Source organism: Lissotriton helveticus, chromosome 8 (genome assembly GCF_964261635.1).
Source record: "Lissotriton helveticus chromosome 8, aLisHel1.1, whole genome shotgun sequence".
In the NCBI taxonomy this organism is placed as follows: Eukaryota; Metazoa; Chordata; class Amphibia; order Caudata; family Salamandridae; genus Lissotriton; species Lissotriton helveticus.
In genome coordinates, this window is record NC_136069.1 from 1,312,643,903 (window position 1) to 1,312,667,468 (window position 23,566).

The window sequence follows — 23,566 nt, forward strand, 5'->3', positions numbered from 1 at the left end:
ATATGTATGTGTATGTATATATATATATATATATATATATATATATATATATATATATGTATATGTATATGTATGTATATGTATATATATATATATATATATATATATATATATATATATACTAATGCTTTTATGTTCTTTACGCAAAAGGAAATGTGCTTATCATTACTTTCTATTCTGATTCAGGCATGTGAATTTATGAAAGATACACTAATACTGGATAAGAAATGTGTTACTTACCTGTAACTGCAGTTATCCAGTATTGGTATGTTTCATAGATTCACATGCAACCCACCCGCCTCCCTTGTAAGGGCTCGCCTAGTACTCTCAGTTGTACCTCTATATAGCACTGTGCTTACGAAAATCTGAGGGACTAGAGCTCCTTCCAGGAAGGTTCCAAAGGGTGGTGGCAGATGATTGGTTGCTCTCTAGAGTTTGGTCTTTATTACAAAAGGACCTGGATATGTTACTAATGTGAGGCCTTTGGCCTATTAATAGTCTAATGGGACATTACTTTATTTATGTACCCAGGACTCCCATCCCGACGACGGGGAATGATTCAGGCATGTGAATCTATGAAAGATACCAATACTGGATAACTGCAGTTACAGGTAAGTAAAGCAATTCTTTTCCAAATTGTTAAGCCTCTTTAATAGTGGAGGTAGTAAGTCTTTAGAAAAGGTTAAAAATCAGCCTGAGCTCAATAAAAAAAGGAGAGATTCCACTATTTGCAACTGCGCCACTGGTGAATTACCCTGAGATTAAAAGAATATCAGCCAGAGACTGTCGATTTTGAGAAACTGTTGCAGACGATACTCTCATTGAGTGTCTAAAATGTGTGGCCTTTTGAACCACCAACCACCTAATGCCAGTTATATTATTGAAGCCTTGAGAAAGTCGTTCATCGAAGAAAACACGTGTCTGTTGTTTATGTTCTAAAACTACGTGTCAACATTTCTGGAAATTAATCTAAGTTTTAACAGGATCTTGCCATATGGATTGTCCTTACTCACTATGTTTTTTGTAATTAAATACATTACTGACTACTGATGGTCAGTTGTTACTTTTCGTGGTGCTGTGCTCTGTTTTCGCATTATTAGAATTGATGTGTATGGAGGAAGCCTTCTCTCTGCACTGGGTGACACTGTGGATGGCACAGTGTTGACATTGAGCACGCCAGATTACGTATTGGGATACACTTGTGAAAACTATAATAGAGGTGCTGACTGTTCTTTTTGTAACCACTGCCATTATTTCTGTATATTACACCTAATGCCTGTGTCAATTGCAGTGTGAGAGGAAGGTAGGCATCTCCTTAGCCACTGAGCAGTGGGAGGCGAAGCAGGTATTTGACAAAGGGCAACCCACTTGGCATGTCAAAGAGAGGGAGGCCGTGTATAAAATCCTGTATAGATGGCCGTATGCAGCTGTCCGGCTCCCCAAGATTTATGAAAGCTGTGAGGGATGCATTCAGAACTGTACCCTAACGCACATTTTAATCAATTGTCTGAAATAGCAATGTATTACTCTGAGCTTTTGCAGGTTTGTTCGACAGGTTACGGGATTGCCAGTCGAGTGATGTCCTGGGCCGTGCAATGAGTATCTCTCCTGTGGCTAAGTCATCTGGCACAGGAGGGATATCCATTGCACTCAATTAGGGCAACATGTCAAATGTATTACTAATAAATACAGTAACATACTAATAAATACAATTAGGGCAACTAGTCTGTAATCCTGACTCGTGCGGCCAACAACTGGCCCCAACAGTGGAGCACTGAATTCTGAAGTTTTGTGCACTCCCAGACAATAATTTGGCTTACGCCACAGTGAACCTATACTGCACCTTTAGCAAGTTATGGGGCCTGTACTTACCTACCTCAGTGTGGATTATAGAGACCTGATTTGTCCCTCATGAGGGGAAGGGACGAGCGGAGGCAGAGGAGCACACCTGTTGAGGGAAAGGAAAGGAAGGGGGAATATATGCCTGGGTATGCGCAATGGGATGGGAGGATTTGGGGCTGACTTTCAGTAATAGAAGTTATGATACACTTCTACCTCCATTTTCCTCCCCTTGTGAATTTCTCCAGGCATCACAAAAGATCCAGAAACATTTGCTAGGAATTACACATGTGCATCAGTAGGTGGTTTCTTGACACTCCGTGTCGGATCCGTTCCGCCTGCCCCGGTTGTGACGTATGGGCCCATATATATGAGCTACCGACACACGCTAACATCAGTTCCTTTCTTCGCCTTCCAATGCCGATCAACGGCTTTCGAGTTTTTACATTTTGACAGGCATCTGTTTCTCTCTAAAACTTAACAGTATTGAAGTATTTCTCTCCTTAAAACAACAATGCTGAAGTCGTGTTGTGACTGTTATCGTCAAATGTCAGTGACTGACACCCACCACTTGCCAGTTGTATCTTGGCTCCAATCATGACCCTGCCTCTTGCGGCTGGTACCCCAAAATGAATCGTCAGGATATCCGCAACCATGAAGCAAAACTCGCCATCGCCAAACTTCACAAGTCGAAGCGGAACAAATGATCCCAGTTGAGGTCGTGGACACACTCTTACTCCCAAGACTGCTCCCATGACCAATAGTCATCAAGGCCACTGGATTCAGGTAAGTGGAAAATGGTAAAAAGAATAAGAAGTTCAAGCATGGGGAGGAGCTACGCTCGTAACCAAGATGGCCGCATAAGCTCCCGGCTCCGCCGACCTCCGCCAGAGGCTCATGAATCCTGACTTCCATCCTCATTTCCCGCCGGACTCCCGTGCAGGTGAACTGCGCCTGACTCGAAAGGTGCAATCCCGGAATTTCTAGCTGCTCGGACGACAAAGATAGGTCGTGTGCCATTCTTGGCCTACCCCAGATTTGAAGCCGGGGCCTCGAGTTTTAACCCGGCCGGGTTGGAGTTGAACAACATCGGCCGCGGAGCGTGGGCGGTTCCGGTCTCCCGAAGTGGCGTTTTTCATCTCCCGTTATGGATGGTGATTTGGTGACAGCTCTACCCAGCAACTACGGTGGCCTATTGTACCGACTATTTGTTTGGGGTTCCGCTGCCCGGAGGCCCCGTTGAGCTCCCGGGGTTTTCTGGGCTCGGTTCCTCGTGGGCGGCGACGGTACTGCTATCGTGCTTTGGACGTGTTAACAGTGGTTTCTACATTGCTTCTGCCCTGTGCCCCGGAGAAGTCGACCTCCGAGGTTCGGACACCCGCCCGGTCGCTCATTGAGGGGCGATGGAGCGGGCTGAAACTACACCGTCCCTACCCACTGTACTGGCCGCCATTTTGGAGCTCCACACACGATTCACCGCCACCTTCCAGGAGATGATCATAACTGTTGATCATATAGGCTTGGGACCGGATTCCGGCCCTTTGTTCCTGGAGAGCCGAGATACTTCTTCCGCGGAGAACGCCTTGATTGTTACCGAGGACCCTGTGCAGAATACCGACACGGAAATCTACTGCGACCCTAAGATGGCGGCGATCGAGCCCGAAAGAACGTGACGTTTATTTAGCCCTATGTCGACCCCGCCCGAGATGGATGTGACTATCTTCGTAAGCCATTGTGACTTCTCCAACGTCTGTCGGACTACACCTTTGCCTCTTTTTGTGAGTGATCAAAACCGCTTTGCTGATTTTTCGCTGGTGGGCAGTGGATTTGCTTTGACTTTTGGACTCTGTGGCCGTCTATCCTGTTTTCCCTCCTATCGACTTGATCTTGACACTCTACTATTTTCTATTAATCTTGTTGTGATGGCGGTTCGGATGGACAGAGCCTGCGTGGAGAAACGCAGCAACCTATTTGTACTGGACGGGGTCATCGTGATGGATCGTGAGGATGTGGGCTGAACTTGATTGGACTTTGATGCACTGTTTCTTTTGTCTTTGCTGGGTGGTATCTGTGGGAGCGAGGGCCAGATGTGAATCTGATTGTCTGATTATTAGTCTGATATGGTCGGGACGGGATTTGCTGCCTCTGCGGTGCCGGGGGTCGGGCGGGATGGTCCCTTTTCTGTTTGCGGCTCCCCTACGGACTGTCTCTTGATTTACTAAAATTTGCTTAACACTACGGTAGGGGGTGTCTGCTTTTGGCGGGGGGATGGGAGTCCGGGAGCTCGTATCGTTTTGCAACATTCTCCTCCTCCAACTTTTTCCCTTCCTTGGGGCGTAGTTTAGGGGGCGACAGGCACGCTGCTAGTGGGGTTAGGTCCTAGCCATCTGCAGGGGTGTAGGGTGGGGGGGTTGTGTTTTTTTTTTTTTTTTTCTTTATTTTCTATGACCATTCTATTTCCCTTTTCCCTTCTTCACAAGAGATGTGGCGTATTCTCCTGATTTTTGTCTAAACGTATCTGGGTGTCATATGTCTGCCGCGTATATCCTGTTCTCCCGGGGGGCGGGTGCTGTGAGGGGTGCCTGCGGTCATTGCTATCTAATTGTTTTGCTTCTGCTTTACGCTGGTATTGATTTCTTTGCTGATTCTGACTGTACGGTATTTCTTCACTTCACTTGCCCGGCCACAGCTGTGTTGTATTCGTTTATGACACCCGATATGTATATTTCTCCTCTTGTGTTATAATAATAAAAAGATTTAAAAAAAAAAAAAGAAGTTCAAGCCTAATTCTCCATCATCCAACCACTCACACAGTCGCACAATGCTCTAGGCATCTCTTGGCCGTGTACTCAGTCCTCCACATTCTCACCAATTCCTTGGGCCATTGGTGACACCACAACAGTTCCAAGAGCTGAAGCAGGCCTCAGGACCCATTTTTGGTGACCCTCTGGCACAACTTCCTGCTTCCAGGATCTGTGGGCCCTGTATTCAGGTTACTGCTTGCGAACCCGATGCAGACTGTGCCCGTCAACTTCTATTAGAGGCAGGCTCTTTCATAGAGTTCAGCTCTGCTGACTCCAGCCTTTGCACCACACTCAATGCAGGCCATGGTGGCACATCCACACTGCGCCACCGGTTCCAGATTCAGTACTGGTAACAACATAATCGGCATGGGGAACGGAGCGGATTGTCTTAACATACTCAAACCCATCCACTTCCACCCAAACCTCAACAATATGCCCAATCAAATGGACATCACAACTGCGCAGACAATGCAGACGACGTGACGCGGAGCCAACTAATGCCATCTACCGACTCGCAGGGGTAGTGCTCATAGAAAAGTCTTCCAGATCCAGTCTGACGCCTGGGAAATTCAAAGATGAGGAATCTGCGGTTAGATCATGTTTCTACCAGATAAGGCATTACCGGAGGTAATTAACTTGTCTGTGTGTGTGTGTGTATATATATATATATATATATATATATATATATATGATGTATATGGATGTATATGTATATGTATGTATATGTATGCCACAGAATCCTCTTTTCTTTTTTCCAAAAAAGGACGACAAGCAACACCAGCGAGGTACGTGTAGATTAGTCTATTCGGGCAAAAAACAGGTTCATTTCGAGCTCACGGGCTCTTGATCACATATATATATATATATATATATCAACCTCTAATCCCGCTTCACAGCTGAAAAACGGGTCTGACTTAGCTTGGGTCGCCTCAAGGTAAGGATTTAATTCACCACTTGACCTGACAAATCTTGAACATGTACATGATAAAAACACCTGGCAGACACGTTTCAGCAAATGCCTTCTTCAAAGCCAGCTTCGTGTTTAATCGGTTTGTATTTCGGGGGGTTTAGAAATACTGTGTGATGCGATCCCATTGGAGCTTTGTCGTGCAATCACAAAGAGAGGACGAAGAAGTCTCGGCCCACAGGTAGTACTGCCCTCTCTCTTATACTTCAAAACCCTCGGTGTACATCCAATAATGTTGAAATTACACCAGCAGTGCGTGCAAGCTGTCCAAATCCGTGAGCTAGGTTCAATACCCTGCTTGTGCACACGATAATGCCCTGACAACATCAGCCGTTGATCCACCTACTCCACACTACGGCAGAATCAAATGCCGATTTTCCTCACCAGGAATAAATATATATATATATATATATATCTCATGTGTCGGAAACGTTTTTCAAGGTGAAGAGGGGGACTGGTATTGTATATGCAAGTGGTGTAGCAAGCATCACTTTCCTGGCACGCCCTCTCGATCTGGAGTTCCGCGCAGAACTTGCTAAGACTTTTGGAATTGTTTGAAACGACATCGTGGCACCCCCTCTTATGCCAAGGACACTCACCTGAGTTGGAATTTCATAAGGGGAGAGAGGATGCAGTATGTTGCTGCATGAAGTGACTGTCAGCTGAGGCAACATCGTATTATGGCCCCGATATGAAAAGCTGGGAAGAAGTGCGTCCTGAGGCCAGCAAGTCTGGGAAGCCACTTGGGGCATGTAGTGAATTCACTGAAAGTTCACACACTGCAACGGCACGGGAAAACCCTGCTTGGAATTAAGGAGGAGTAGCGAGAAAGTGACCTTGGAGGCTTGGTTAACACTCATATCCAATCAGAGTGGTGTGTGACTCTTTTAAAACCGGCCTCCAGGTGGAAGTAACTTCGTTTGATGAAACGTGGCACTGAAGAAAGCCGTTAAGCTGAAACGCGTCTGCCGAGCATTCTATCAACTTTCCACCCAAGCGCTTTTAACTTGGTAATAAAAATCTGTAAACAGCACCAGGGGGACTGGTATTGTGTGTGTGTATGTGTGTGTGTGTGTGTGTATGTATGTATATATATATATATATATATCACAAACAAAAGGTTGCCCTTTAGGAAACGCCGACACAGTTGGTAAATGTCTCCATCTTTTATTTCAGGCAGCAGGCACAGCGTACCATCTCTCTCACATGAAAAACTGGCAAATGCATTTCGGGCTCCCGCCCTTGTTCACTGGCCATTCAGAAAAACATCAGCAGCTGTGTGGACTTTTTGTCATTAAGACCCGCCCCAGTGGGATTTCTTGCCTCAGTGCATATTGGGTGTAGAAGTCCATAAAAAAAAACATAGTTGGTGCCGCTGAATGTTCGTGCAAAGTTACTCTATTCCCCAAGTGGGTTCCATGGGGGAGATGCACCACAATACCTGCCAATATCCGACCCCAAAATACCGGATTCACCAACTCCTGCTGGCACCCGATTCTTCAAGTGCCAAGGTCCGCTGTTCAGGCGGCGGAGCGTTTCCGCGACGAGGCACGCCGCATTAACAATCACAAACAAAAGGTTGCCCTTTAGGAAACGCCGACACAGTTGGTAAATGTCTCCATCTTTTATTTCAGGCAGCAGGCACAGCATACCATCTCTCTCACATGAAAAACTGCCAAATGCATTTCGGGCTCCCGCCCTTGTTCACTGGCCATTCACAAAAACATCAGCAGCTGTGTGGACTTTTTGTCATTAAGACCCGCCCCAGTGGGATTTCTTGCCTCAGTGCATATTGGGTGTAGAAGTCCATAAAAAAAAACATAGTTGGTGCCGCTGAATGTTCGTGCAAAGTTACTCTATTCCCCAAGTGGGTTCCCAGGGCACGAATGCCAACCCTACGCCATGTATGCCAAAGGGTGTGCACGGCTTAAGGTTGGCAGCCTGCAAGGGGCTTAGCTACCATCTGGTTGGTTGGCCAGAGGGCCTGAGTACAGGCCTGACCCTGCCGACAACCCTCACATTAGAGGTTTTCACTGTGTGCTGCGGGGATTTAGCTTTACATATGGTAGCAGATATTACTTAACCTTAAAAAAAAAAATAGCAATTCACTGAAAAAAACAAAGGTTAAAGTAACGTTATAGTTAGGTGAAATGTTCAGTAACAACATAACGTTTTAAACTCAAAATACTACAGAAATTCACCAGTCAAGTAACTATAACTCATGCCCTAAGGTAACTATAACTTGCGATTGTGCCATGCACTGCTAATTACCCCACATATTACCTTACTCATAACATCTTCTGTGACGTGTTTCATAATATCATTGCAATATTTGCAATGAAATTATTGATGACTGTGCCTGGCAGGGGTGGGAGTTAAAGTTCTCCTAGGGTACGAGTTATAGTTACTTGAGGTAACTATAACTGGTGGATTTATGTGTTTTTTTAGAGTTTAAAACGTTTAGTTAACGTTACTTTAACCGTTGGGTTGTGTGTGTGTGTGTGTGTGTGTGTGTGTGTTAAGAGAGATTGAAAGAAAGATGGATATCTGTCATATCCTTAATTGATAGTCACCGTTTCTGAATGTGCTAATTTCATCTTGCAGTATAACTATAAACCAGCCATAGCTAAGTTGAAAGGAATGCTTGATGTGCTTTTTTGCCTGAAAAACCATTGCTTCTGTAGGGGTTTGAAGTTACTGCTGGCATGGCAATTGAAAGCAAAAATTATGTAAGCTTGTATGTTTCTAATGTTTGCTCTTTTTTTTTAGGCTTTTGATAACCTAAGCTTGAGTGATCACTTACTTAGAGCCGTGCTGAATCTTCTACGAAGGGAGGTGTCAGAGCATGGACGTCATTTGCAGCAATATTTCAATCTGTTTGTGATGTATGCCAATTTAGGTATGAAATGTTGCTCAGAACTTAATTTTCTTTACTGCTTTTTATGGTGTATAAATGTAACAGAAGCTTTATCTCTATTCTCTGTGTTAATTCGTTCAGCAAATAAGTTATCGCTCTGAGGCAATTTATTTGAAATTATGTTGCCCCTCAAGGTTTTATTGATATTAATAGATTGAACAAAATAATTAGATAGCTAGATTAGGTAGATAGAATAATTGACATTTCTTTATAATGTGCTTAAATATTGCATGTTTATTTTTTTTGAACATCTGCAATTGACACCTAGACAGATGCTCTTGCTGTCAACTAAGTGCTGGGTTTCTTTGGTCGAGGAGCAACACGTTCATATTTCCCAAGAATACATGGTTTATTGCAGATTCTTTGTAGTCTGTTATTTTTATTTGATGGTTGGGTTTGCTTGAATTTTCATGGATACCAATGTTAACTGGCCATCATTCATGTGGGTTGTAAGTATCCTGCCCGATTAACTTAATGAATTGAGTATTCCTACCTTAATCCATCACCCACCCACAGAGCTATATAGCTATAGAAAACAAAGTGCGTGATGCTTTTTCTAAAGTGCTAAGAATATAATTTCTACATGAGGCATTTTATATATAAAGTGCATGATGTTTTTTTCAGAAGTGCTAAAAATCTAATTTCAACAAAGTAATTTATGAAGACAGTCATTTCCTTTATCTTAATCTTTCTGCAGAGACTCTGAGGTAGTCCTAAAGTGCATAACGTTCCTATTAATAAAATGCCAAATTGTCCAATTCGAAAGTCATTATTTAACAACTTTAAGCCAGATTTAAAGTGCCTTGTGCTGTCTCAAAGAGAATTATCTCGAATCTATATAAAGTACTGGTAATTTTATGCCATGTAAAAAAAAATATATATATATATACATACATACATACATACATACATACATACATATACACCTATACCCTCTGGGTGGTTATAATTAGTTCATCTGTCCCATAGGAAAAGCATTGTTTGTGTAGCTAATAACTTTGGCCCCGTTTGACAAATCGCTAATTAAACTGTCCAAAAAGGTGCTACACTTTGACTAGTTTGTGCATGGAAAGTTTCGGAATGATCCATCAAGCGGGGGCTGAGAATGAGGAGGGGTCCCAAAAAAGTCAAAATCCCCCATGCATTTTCCATAGACTTCTTTAGACAGGGCTACAGCAAGGAATTACACCAAATTTGGAAGAAACCTAGATCTTGGTACGCAGATTGTGCTTCAGTAGTTTTTGAGAAATTCGGGTTAAAAAATGTAGATATCTGGACAGTTGATGTCCCGATCTGTTCAGATTGGCCAATTAAAGAAGGACTAGTCACTCCTGATTGGTTGGTTTCAACCTGAAAAATGTTTGGGCAGTCATTACATGACTGGGACTTGGTCAATGAGTCGTGTGAATGAATTAAAAAAAATATGTATGGAAGGTGTAGAGTGAGAACACCTAGACCCCAGAGACCATGTGGGGGGGTCCCAATGGGACCCCCTCTTTATTGGCTGGCCATATGATAGACAACACGCTGTGGCAGCCTTTAGAGGACCCTGGGACATGGACCCGATTGAAATGCATTGTAGTGAATAGCTAGTTTTGAGGGTCACAAAAAGGAGCTAATGGTGATAACAAATTTTAGTTACAATATAAATCATTTGTTGGTGGTACCATACTAATTTTAGGAATTGTGATGTGTTCTAAGGTGATTTTACCCTGTCAAAAATGCTGACCAACTCCTGGGATTTCATGAATCATGTAGGGATGTAGCTTCAATGGGGTGTTTGGGTGTTACACCCCCTTAATAAATGTATTATTTACTAAATATTTGGGTACAGGGGGTTTCAATCAGGTATGTTGAGATGTCTGTTTTATTTCACCTGGTAGTTTTATATTCCCACTCAGACAAAAACACACACATATACTTGTCTCTCTTTTGAAAGTCTTAAAACATGGGTATTTTACAAAATACTGTTTCAAGTACCCCTTACAATCCGCACACCTTTCTCTTTCCACTGGCCCTTATGCCCCCCTCATGCGCTGATTCCAACACAATGATTAACATGAAACGCCACATTGATTGTCAGAAAAGCTGAAGCTCACACACCCCTAGTATTACTGACCAAGCTACGCCCCTGGAATCATGTTTGAGAGAAAACAGTTTTCTTGTGATTTTCTCAGAGGTTTTGGAAAGTACTCTAGAAGCTAAAATGAGAGCTTAATTTCAGTAAAATAAATTCACGCTGCCGTTCTTAAGCATGTGAAAATAAAGTCTGACATTCTCAGTAAAACATGTATTTCCAACAGGAGCAGGCTGTCAGTTGACTCCCCTGTGTTTTACTGCAGCATCCCAAGTGTTCTAAAGAAGAACAAGAGTGCTAACAGTCTTACTTATGGCAAAAGTGTGGCACACCTGAAGATTAAAGGGATGTTATAGTTAGGTGAAAATGTCATGTAAAACATACCATTTGAAACCAACACAACTACTGAAATTTCACAGTTATAGTTATCTCAAGTAACTATAATATTGCACCCTCACCATGCACTACCTTTACTCTCACATTAAATTACTCATGCCATATTCATTGTCTACATTTATAACACCCCTCATCACACCTGAAATGCCATCATTGTTGATAATATTGAGCATGGCGGGGGTGAGTTATAGTTACTTTAGGGTACGAGTTATAGTTACTTGAGTGAATTTAAGTGGTTTTGTATATATATATACACACACACATATATACACACACATATATACACACACACACACATACTTTCATATGTAGTGGAGCCAAATATTCCATTTTACTGTCAGTTATCCAATATGAAATATTGTAGTGCTTGATGGTTTCTCCGCAACCAAAACCCTCCTCACTTGAGTTATACCCCTTTTGAACATTGGAAAAATGGGATCAATTATACATTTTAAATGCAATTTCACAAATAAATTCTTTACACAACAAAAGCTTTACATACATTTCAAAATCTGGCCCTGCTGTATTGACACTGTTTTCCATCACTATTCAGGAGATCAAAATTGTTTTCCTTCAACTCTCTGCTTCCTTTCATATTTCCATGTGTTTGTTACAAAGAGCTATTCAGCTATATCATTAGGTAAAATTAATTTGTGCAGCTCTCACGACCGTAACCTTTTAACGGCAGGGCTATCCCATAGGGTAAAAAGCTCTTACGGGCCCAGAAAGAATGAGGTTACCCCGATTTCAAGGGCTCAGAGGTTGCAAGTCTAGGACAACACATATGACTGTAATCATAAGATCCAAATAAAACGGTCAATCTGGATCGATAATGGTCTCTGTGTTGGATCACAAACTATTTACCAGACCAACAAGAAAGTGTGTTCTTCAAATGTGCTGGCTTAAAATAAACAATAAATGTGCCCGAACACTATGATTTCTCACTTGGATATTCACTTAAAATATTTTGGAATTGCTGTGATGTTTAACGCAACTGTCAGTTTGCCGTTGTCGGCATATACATATCTGAAAGAGACACGTTAGTGATAGATTCCTTACCTTAGAATATCCCCAGGCGTCAGACTGGATCTGGAATTTTTTTGCGTAGCAGTACCCATGCGCCTCGGTAGGCGGCGTCCGCGGCTCCGCGTCCGTCGTGGGCGCCGTGATGACGTTGTCGGAGTACTTAGACACCGCCTCCGCGTGCTGACGTCAGTCTTCTTCTTTTTTCCGCGCCAGCTAGCGCAGATCTGGAAAAAGTTGTACCCTAGTCACTTTTTGACTAACCTTTTGAGATCCTTTTTGATCCATTTTCGAAGTCATTTGACTCCGACGGTGCCGGTAGGGATGCCCGGGTTCAAGCCCTGCGCCGACTGCAACCTACTGATGTCGGTTACTGTCCCCCATTGCCAGTGCCTGCACTGTTTAGGCCTGGACCACGACGACAAGTCCTGCTCCGACTGCCGGGCCCTGACGTCTAAAGCTAGATGGGAGCGGTCCAGTAAGCGACTCGAGATTCGACAGTCTGCCCCGCGCCGCTCGAGGTCCTGATCCGAAAGGAGGTCGAGGGACCGGTCGCGGGGCCGGAGCCACCACAGTTCCGGGAGTCGTCATCGGTCTTCGGGCTCGAAGTCCTCGGGTATGAGACACAAGAAGTCAAAGAGGCATCATCGCTCTTCTGGCTCCCCCCGATGCTCGCGCGACGCGGCCGGGGGTTCGGGCGACACCGCCCTCGCGGCTCCGCTGGAGCCGCAGGTGTCGCGACCTGCTCCATACCCGCCGGTCCCTGGGCAGAACGCGGCGCCGGAGGAGATCGAGGCCTTCCTCTCGGCCATGAGGTCCCTCACTCCTCGGTCGGGATCCGCGGCGCCTTCGGGCCAAGCGGTTCCGACTGGTCCCCACGCGGGCCGGGCGCTCCGACCCCGGCGCCGTCGGGTGCTTCGGCCCCGGCGCCGTCGGCGACTTCAGTCCCGATGACGCAGGGCCCCTCAGGGTCCGGTTCGCGCCGCTATCGACGCCGTTTGGAGATTTCTATTTCTATGACCCGGCCCCATCTTTTGAGCCTGAGTACCAGGCGGTGGGTGATGAGGAGGATTGGGAGGGGTCTGAGGACCCTCTCGCACGTGAGTGTCAGTCTTCTGCGGACTGGACAGGAGAGCTTGGGGAGGCCAGTGGTCTGGACACTTCGCCCGACACTGGTTTTGTCTCCCCTCCTAGCGTGGCTATGGAGGAGGGGGATGCTTATAGCGTGGTGCTGATGAGGGCGGCCAAGGCCCTGGGCCTTGAGCTCCCCATCGCGGCCGTGAGGACTAACCTCCTCACTGAGGTCCTACCTCCTCACTGAGGTCCTTAAACCGCAGTCAAGCTCGGTCGAGCCTCTGCTGCCGTTTAATGAGGCCTTGTCAGACGTTCTTTTGGGCACTTGGTCCAGGCCCGCTACAGGGCAGCCTGTGGATAGGAATGTGGCCAGACGCCACCGCCAGGCTCCGGGTGACCCTTGCTTTCTGTCTACCCATCCCACCCCTGAGAGCCTGGTTATCCAGGCCTCCAATTCCCAGACGCCTTCCCGTCGGCTCCCCCCCCGACCGGGAATCCAAGAGGTACGAGACTTACGGGAAAAAGGTATTCACCTCCCTGAGTTTGGGATTGCGGTCAGTCAATACAGCGTGCCTCTTGGGCCGCTACACCCACTCTTTGCGGGACACGGTCGCGGCCGTGCTGCCAGAATGCCAGGCCTTTGTGGAAGGCCAGGATGCGGCACCGTATTCCATCCGGTGTGGGCTGAACACTACCGACTCTCTAGGCAGATCGATGGCAACGACGGTGGCGATTCGTCGTCACGCCTGGTTGAGGTCCGCCAATTTCTCGCCCGATGTCCAAAACATGGCGACAAGGCAGACCATGCGCTTGAGTGCTTTAAGGACTCCAGGGCTACGGCCAAGTCCTTGGGCCTCTCGGCCCCGCGCCAGCAAACGGCTGCCTTTCGCCCCTTTCGTGGCCAAGGAAGGGACGCCCCCACACGTTCTGCCAGCCACGTGCCGCAGACTACCATCCAGCGCGGTGGCGGACGTGGAAACCGCCGTGGCGGCGGTCGGGGACAACGGCGAGGCCAGTCCACACCCGCCCCTGCAGCATCCGCCTCAAAACCCTCCTAGTCCGTGCTTTCAGGCCCATGTGACGCCAGTGGGGGGCAGGGTTCGCCATCACCACCTTCACTGGCGTACTGTCACATCGAACAGGTGGGTGCTGCAAATCGTCCGAAGGGGCTACTCCCTCCCCTTCGAGGCGACCCCTCCAGCCATGCCACCGTAGTACCACCGCGTGTAGGGAGATCACTTGTAACTTCTGCAAGAGGAAGTTACGGCCCTCTTGGCCAAGGGGGCCATCGAGCGCATTCCTGGGCCAGAAGTAGGGTGTGGTTGTTACTCCCACTACTTTCTGTTACCCAAGAAGGGCAAAGGGGGCCTACGCCCTATCTTGGGTCAGGTTGACGCTGCGGCTTCTGGGGCTGATGGCCTCCTGCATCCTTCTGGTGCATCACGCCAGGTGGCGGATGCGGGCTCTGCAGTGGGACCTGAAGTTTCAGTGGGCCCAGTGTGAGAAGTTGGCCTGATATATAGTGCTCACTATTCTAGTGATCACTTTGTATCATACCAAACAACCCTTATTGATGATTGGTTGTAAGTCAACCTTTCAGACCAGCTATCCTAGTAGCATGGACACGAGCAGTCTTCAGGCTAAACTCTAGAGGGCGTGTTAAGCCAGCTGTTTTACCATCACATATACCCCTTGAACACCAAGTGAAAGGACACCACACAAGTTGTTATAAAAATATAGGATATTTATTAATAACAGTTCTACCCTGAACTCTTTGAGTCAGGGAGCTAAGCACAATACAAAACTCTTACGAAAATACTTTAAGTTGCACAATTTACACAAATGCCCGAGGGGCACGAAAAACCATATACACAAAAAGTGGAATGTGAAATAATAGCAGGTAAGTAACAAGATCCAGAGGCTTCAGGATCGCTAGGACTACACTACTGAACCCTAAGGTTAGGAGCAGGAGGCCTAGGGAGATCGGGTGCAGAGTGTGCACTCTCACGCGGGATGCGGGACAAAGTCTATGGATGCTAGATCTCGTAAAGTTAGTGTTATCGGACGAATCCGACTAGTTAGGCTGAAAACGAAAAAGGATCTGGACACTTAGATAGTGAACCTACGTTGGAGCACCGAAATGCTCGAGTTACCTAGCCCAGGGGCTGCGGCTGCATAGGGTTCAAAAGACGTCGGGAATCCTCGTTACAGTCTATGGAGCCTGAAAGAAGAAGTTGCTGGCAGGCGACCAGTGATGAAGTTCGATGGGATCCAAGACTGGATCGGAGTGGAAGATGACCTGAAAGCAGAGGGAACTCAGTTCTTGATCACTAGCCAGTGATCAGATGGGCACCAGGATGGCACCGGATGAAGTCACCTCGACCAGGTGAGTGGGCGACGCTGGGCTCTGCAGTCTCTCGGACCAGGAGGCGTTGTCGGCGACCAGGATGGAGGGGCGAGCTGTCCCACGAAGGTGTCTGCTGTCGGCGCTGCTGAAACCAGGATTGGAGCAACAAGCCTTGGCAAAGGCAAGCCCACGCGGTGGACTCAAGATGGCGTCTGGAGTGGACCAGGAGGGTCCGGGGTGCTCCTCTGTTGGAGGGGAGCTAGGGCCAGTCTGGAGCAACCAGACCAGTGGTGGAAGTGTCGTGGTTCGTCGTCAGGAGGGCTACAAGCCAGCAGGCAAGTGGCCGGACAACGCGGTGAGCAGCAAAGAGCAGAAGGGCCCCACGCAGATCTCGTGGATGCTGGGGGGCTGGACTTCGGTGCTGGAGCTGCTCAGGGTTAGGGCTTCTCAAACCCCAATGCACTTACTCGAGGGTCTCTCGGGGGTCGTGCTGGTGAAGCGTCGTGCAGGTCTTGAAGATGGCCGGTCCCACGGGTCTCGTCACACCCACGAATCTCAGCTGGGCTGGATGATGTAGGTAGAGGTCAGAGATGGCAGGGAATCCGGGTCTCGTCGAGCTGGGCAGTCTTGATCCGGAGGATGGACTTACAGCAAACCGCAAGAGCTTCGATGGTGCCTGCTGGTGCAGGGTGGCTACTCCTTAGCCACAAGGGAGAGTCTTCAGAAGAGTCAAGAGTTCCTTTTGTGGAAAGTAGTTTCAAGATTCAAGATTATCTAATTTGGGAAGGGGGCCTGCTCCTACCTTTATCCTAAGAAAAGGGGCTGGCACGCGACTAAGTCCTGCCCTATGGGTGGGACTAGGAGGGGGGTGGTTACACCCCTCTCCTTTGTCCGGTCTCTCCCCAGCTCAGGCGCTGGTGTGCCCCAGGAACTGGTTTGAGCCGGCATATGCACAGTGAGCACCGGGGTGCCACTTGCAGTCACCTTCCTTTCAGCCCTGCCTACCTGGGATACACAAAATCATGTCTGGGATGGTGTTGGCACCGCCCCTGACAGGAAACCCTTTGTCCATGCCTCTGTTGCTGGAAGGACTCCCAGTAGCAGGAGGGCAGACTTGTGTCTCGGTGGCAGCATCCATTTTGTGGAGCTGAGGCTATGTCTGACTTTAACCGGGGTTCACAGTTACATACATGTCGTGTCCCTCTAGAAGGGTGGAATGCTAACCCCGTCGCCAGAATTGGCGAGGGGTTAGTATTCCAATTCGTATGACACCTTACTCGACATGTTTTGATAATGCTATACCAAAGTTAGCATTTAACCGCGAGGATTATAATGCACTTAAGAATATATGGTATAGCGTTATCATGGAACAGCTATTTGGACTTGGTTCCGCAAGCTGCAAACGGGCTCAGCTCATGCCAGAGCACCATCTCACATAATTCCAAGCACTCTGCATTCAGGATTGATAAGGCCTGCCATAGGAGTGACTGATAGGAATATATGTGTCCATTTTAGGGTTAGATATAGGAATACTATATCTAAAGCAAAGGGTGTTTACACCACCTTGCCCCAGCTGTCGTGCAGCCAGTTGTGTCTGTTTGGGTGGCCAGCCAGGGGTGGCATAATACATGCTTCAGCCCCTGGTAGGCCCTGGGTACACCTATGCCCTGGATACCTAAGGTATGCTGTACAGGGACTGGTAAGGTGGCCCAGTACCAATTGGTAAAATGCACCTAAGGTACATGGTTGTAATTTAGAGAGAGAACAGCTAGGCTGTGGGTCTGATTAGCAGGCCCACAGCCAGGGAAAGTCGTAAATCAGTGAAGCAAAAAGCAAAAATCTGGGGTGGCCATGGGATTGCAGACCCCACTCTCCTACACCCAGCATCAGGGCAACTTGTCCGACCATGTCTTGATTTCGGAGGGCACTGCAAGACAGTTGCAGTGGTGGCTCACGGACCGCGATTGGGTCAGCGGCAGATCCCTCTCCCTACCCCAACCGGAGCACGTAGTTGTGATGGACGTGTCCCTCCAGGGCTGGGAAGGCCACATGGGAGAGGCGGAGATCAGAGGCCTCTGGTCTCCGGCGGGGTCCCAGCTCCACATCAACCTTCTGGCGCTGCGGGCGATCCTGCTTGCACTGAAGGCATTCCTCCCCTCTGTCCGGGGGAGTGTAGCGCAGGTGTTCACGGACAACACCACTGCCATGTGGTACTGCAACAAACAGGGCGGGGTGGGGTCGTGGACCCTATGCCAGGAGGCTCTGCGCCTCTGACCGTGGCTGGAACATCAGGGCGTGACCCTGGTGGTTCAACACCTGGCAGGTTCTCTGAACGCCAGGGCGGACGAGCTCAGCCGTCGGTGCATGATGGATCACGAATGGCGTCTGAACTCGGACGTGGCGCAAGGCCTCTTTCAGCAGTGGGGAGAGCCTTGGTTAGATCTATTGGACACAGAAGAGAACGCGCAATGTCATCAGTTCTGCGCGTTGGAATTTCAAGGCGGCACTCGCTCGGCGACGCTTTTCATCGCGAGTGGAGTTGCGGTCTATTGTACGCCTTTCTGCCTATACCACTTCTGCCCGGAGTGCTGAAGATCAGGCGCGACCGGGCCCAGGTTATCCTTGTGGCTCCGGACTGGGCACGAAGATATTGGTATCCAGAGCTACTCAGCATGTCAGTCGATCCCCCGATTCGTCTGCCTCTTCAGGAGGACCTTATGTCGCAGCAGCAGGGGATGGTCCTCCACCCGAACCTGTCCAGTCTCCAACTACAAGCTTGGAGATTGAGCGGCGACAGTTGAGGCCATTTGACTTGCCTCCTGAAGTCTGTAATGTCATTCTGGCAGCCAGGCGTCCCTCAACAAAATCAGTATACTCCTGCAGGTGGAACAAGTTTGTGGCATGGTGCACAGCAAAGGCTGTGGATCCACTTTCTGCCCCTCTTTCAGAGGTTCTCCTCTTCCTTCTTTCTCTTGCTCAGCAGGGCTCTTCTCTGGGCACTATTACGGGCTACCTTACTGCCCTTTCCGCCTTCTTAAGGCTATCTGATCAGCCATCCTTGTTCAAGTCCCCAATTGTAAATAGACATCACACACATGTTCCCTCCTGTTCCATTCGTGATGCCACAGTGGGACTTGAACCTTGTACTTACTTACCTGATGTGCGCGCCCTTTGAGCCACTTCATAACTGTCCTCTCCGCCTTCTTACTCCGAAGACTGCTTTCCTGGTTGCCATCACCTCTGCCAGGAGAGTGAGTGAGCTCCAGGCTCTTTCTTCCAAACCTCCTTTCCTTTCTGTCCATCCAGAAAAGGTTGTGTTGCGGACAAGACCCTCTTTCCTGCCCAAGGTAGTCACAGCCTTCCACATCAGGCAGTCCATCACCTTGCCCACCTTCTTTCTGCCTCCGCATCCCTCGAAAGAGGAAGAGAGACTCCACCGTCTGGACCCAAAACATGCGCTCTCATTCTATCTGGATCGCACACGCCAGTTCCGGGTGGATGACCAACTCTTTGTTGGTTACGCGGGCGCTAAGAAGGGACGGGCGGTGCACAAACAGACCATCTCTCGGTGGATCGTGTTGTGCAGCCAGGCATGCTACTGCTTGGCTAAAAAGGAACCTCCTGTTGGGCTGAGGGCTCATTCCACTCGGGCCATGGCAACTACTACTGCCCTGAGCCGGGGAGTCCCCTTGCAGGACATTTGTCAGGCAGCTACGTGGGCCTCGCTGCACACGTTTGCAAAACACTACTGCCTGGACAGCCAAGTCCGGAGGGATGGCTTCTTTGGCCGTTCTGTCCTCCAGGACTTTCTGGTGTGATTATTGGTTCGCAGACCCACCACCGGGGTTGGTATTGCTGGGGTATCTATTCTAAGGTAAGGAATCTATCACTAACGTGTCTCTTTCAGATGCACAAGTTACTACTTGTGTAACGATATATCTGTAAGAGACATTAGTTAGTGATAGATTCCTTACCGACCCACCCATCCTCCCCGTTCTGCGAACCGATATCTATGGTTATGGTCATCCCCTTTCAGGGCCCTAGTTTCATGGCACCAGTGTTGGTTCTATCATGGTTCTGCGTATCTGGCGCGGAAAAGCTGTGTATAAGAACTGACGTCAGCACGCGGAGGCGGCGTCTAAGTACTCCGACGACGTCATCACAGCGCCGACGTCGGACGACGCCTACCGACTCGCATGGGTACTGCTACGCAAAAAAAATCCGGATCCAGTCTGACGCCTGGGGATATTCTGAGGTAAGGAATCTATCACTAACTAATGTCCCTTACAGATATATCGTTACACAAGTAGTAACTTGTGCTTTTGAGAGGTATTCCCCATCTCTGTTTCCATTGCCTTCTCTGCCGTTCACATTTCTTTGATATTTCTTATCCCTTCAATTCACCTTTCTGCCTTATGACTCCACATGTTTATAGCTTTTGAGATTCATCTTTTTCTTTTGATTTCATTTTACTTACAACTGACAGTCTTAGAGGAAGGTATACAAAATTCAGTGACATAATGGCGAAACCACAATCCTGCACATAAATCTCAAAGCATGCTCAAATGAGTGCACCATTTGCCCTAGATCTTGTGGTGCTATTTGAGGCTATCCATGGGGGTATCCCTGGCAAGCCAGGTAAATGCTTTCTTCACCTTTGGCACTGTGGTCCATGCCCCTAAGCCATTCATCAAAAGAAAATTTAGAGTCAGAGTTCCAAACTCTTGCAATATCTTGACAAAACAGGTCAAATCACCACCAAAGTTTTATTCCCCCCTCCCTATGCACGACTTTACTCCACACAAGTATTCTCCTCTGATACAAATAGCTTGGCTCTCTGGTGAACACCGGGAGTACTTCAGCCACCCTATAACCGAAAACAAACTAAAAGCAGCCATTAGGTCCTTCCCAAATAACAAAGCCCCAGGGACAGACTGACTCCCGGGTGAATTTTATAAAGAATATAGCGACTTGCTCATTCCCCATCTAACAGCAATGTACTCTGAAGCATATGAAGAGGGGGTCCTACCGCCAACATTAATGGAGGCACTACTAGTCACACTACTTAAACCAGATAAGGACCCGACTTAGGGTAACTCATATCGTCCACTGCACCTTATTAACTCGGAGGCCAAAATACTAGCTAAAATAATAGCACTATGACTGCAACCCTTAATGCAGAAGTTGGTTCTACCGGATCAGTCTGGATTCATTCCAACACGTTCAACGACACATAACCTACGACCCATCTTTGCATTGTTCCACCAACTGCACCAAGACGTACCGGCAGCTGCCGCCCTACTGGACGCAGATAAAGTATTTGACTCAGTAGAATGGCTATTTATGTTTTCTGTTTTGCAATAGATGGGATTCCTGCATCCTTTCCTGCGCTAGATCAAGTTACGTTATACAGAGCCATGAGCTAGACTCATGATAAATGGCATTACGGCTGCTCCTATTCATATTTATAGAGGAACACGGCAAGAGTGTCCACTTTCACCGCTATTATTTACTCTGGCACTTGGACCATTAGCATGCAAAATCCGGCTAAAACACAGCACTACAATTCCAACTATGGCCTGTGAGTATATCGCTCTACGCGGATGATATGGTCTTATACACAAGTCATCCAGAAAATAACTTCAACCCACTAATAAGAGAATACACACGATTTGAACACTATTCGGGACTAAGCCTAAATTGGACCAAATCTATGGGGATCCCGCTGACACCCACTACAAAACAACCCCCATTAGATTATCCACCACTGTGGCGAACAGAGATGGTTAAATACCCAGGGGTATGGATACATCGAGACCCTGAGTTAGTAATACACAAAAACTATGGCACAATCCTCACAAAACTGGAAGGTCAAGTGGACAGACGGATTAGGTTGCCACTTTCAATGGCCGTCAGAATTGCCATGTCGAAGAGCGTGGTGCTACCCCGCTTCTTCTATCTATTCACAAACATACTGGTTGTGCTCACACAACAGTTTTTCACAAGGCTACGTACATGCATGACCACGCTCACATGGTCAGGTAAACAGCCATGGGTGGGGTGGAAGGAACTAACCAGGCCATATACGCAAGGGGGCTTTGGGGCTCCAGATCTGCAGCTCTATTAATATTGCGCACAAGCAAAACACACATACTACTGGATACACCTGCATGCATATATACCCCATATTGCGGTGGAGAGTGACAGTGCCCACCCAACACCCCTAACTGCTCTTCTATCGGAGCCTAAGCAGTATACCCGACGGGCTAAAATTAACCCAGTAAGTAGGACAACAGCAGCATGGTACGCACTGACAAAACAAGCCAATAAATTTCCAGTATATGCTCCGGCCCTGCCACTACAGCTACACCCCCAGATAACAGTAACGCAAGAGAATAGAATGCTAAAACTCTTGAGCGACAAGGGCATGCACACAATGGGTTATATATTCCCCAATGGCCAATTTATATCTCAAACAGACACCATGTCATCAGCACTTCGCGCACCGCTAAAGCTATTTGCCTACCTCAGATTAGGGCCAGCACTGAGAGACATCTACCCTAACTTCCCCTTAGCCACCAAGACATAAAGCTCTACAAATACTGCTCACATCACCTACACGTCAACATCTCATTACTAAACTATACAATGCTGCCCAACTGGAGCAATTTCAAGAGCGGACTCTACAAAGATGGAAGGTTGCACTAGGCCGCATACTATCTAAAGAAGATTGGGGATACAGCTGCACACTTACACAAGTGCTTACACCTAACTGTAATCTTAGGATTATTCATTTACATTTTTTACAGCAAATATACTTTACACCAACACTGCTAAATAAATATGGCCTCTGGGAGGATGATAAATGTTTACGTTGCAGTGCTACACAGGCAGACTTGATACATGTTGCCTGGGCTTGCCCATAAATTCAACCCTACTGGCAGAAAGTGACAAGTACCCTGGGAATAATGTTGGCAGAACCAGTACCCAATACACCACAAGTTTGCCTACTAGGACTACACAAAATGAAACCGATTCGGAGGCGTAAACTACTGGCTGTATCGCTACTGTTGGCCAAAAGACAAGTTGCCATGAAATGGGGAAATAAAAAAAGGTACCACAATTAAAAAATTGGATCACAGACATGACTTATTGCAAAGAACAGTTAGAAGCCAATGCAGAAGGGCTGCTGGAAGCACTTCTGGGACCCCCTCATACAGTACTTAAGATCTTTACAAGCAGATGAATAGACACTCGAGGCAAAATTAAGTGTGTTGGAGGCCTTTTCACACCTCGCCAAATATAGTAATTGCAGTGGACGTTGCAAATTGAGCTGTACTCTACTTGTACTCAAGTTATGTTTGAATGTATATTGATTAGTACTGGCGTTACCAAACATTGCATGTCAACAAGACCGTATTCACTATGTGCCCTGGCTGCAGGAGATGTGGACTCTAAACATTGTATAATTACCAAGTGATGTGATGTCTGAACTGTGTTGTCTGATCATCAATAAAAACAATTTTTTTAAAAGTGATTCCCCCCCCCCTCCTCCCCCAGTGACCTCCCAACCCCTCCAGGAGCCGTAAGAGGAGGGCCAGCCTCGGTGAAGGACTGACAAGTTGCCCCATTACCTCTGATAAGGTAGCGAACACTCTGTTCCAGTACTTAGATCTCACTTGACGACCCCAGATAACATGAAAGAAGTCTGTCCCCTTACTATATAGTAAAACGTTTTTGGGGACTTTTGCCTCTGTTTTCAAATAAACTATAAAATCTACAGGTGCATAGGCATCCCCGGTTTTAAGTCTCGCGTGGTTTGTCCCCGCTCGATGTCTGTGACGGACCTGCACTGTGAGTGTCTTTACTGCCTGGGGCGCCACCACGACTCAGTCGTGCCCCCACTGCCGGGCCATGGCTCCGAAAACTTTGCGGGAGCGGTCCCAAAAGTGGCTGGAGGCCCGGGATTCGGTTCCGTGCCATTCACAGTCCCTGTCCGGAGGGAGGTCGGGGGACCAGGTGCCGAGCCATCACCATCACTCGGAGCCTTCGCACTCGAAGTCAGGTAAGGCGATGGCCTACCCGCCCTTTCCGGGTCCATCGGCGACTCCAGCCCAGTTGC

At 47.5% G+C, this 23,566-nt stretch overlaps 1 protein-coding gene across 1 annotated transcript in view; it reads left to right on the plus strand.

The window, feature by feature from the left end:
• Positions 1–23,566, plus strand: part of USP9X (ubiquitin specific peptidase 9 X-linked) — a 1,542,050-nt gene that overhangs the window by 1,376,582 nt on the left and 141,902 nt on the right. The window contains exon 38 of the mRNA XM_078658291.1: positions 8,380–8,509. Coding sequence (XP_078514417.1) covers positions 8,380–8,509 — 130 coding nt within the window. The remainder of the gene's footprint in view (positions 1–8,379; positions 8,510–23,566) is intronic.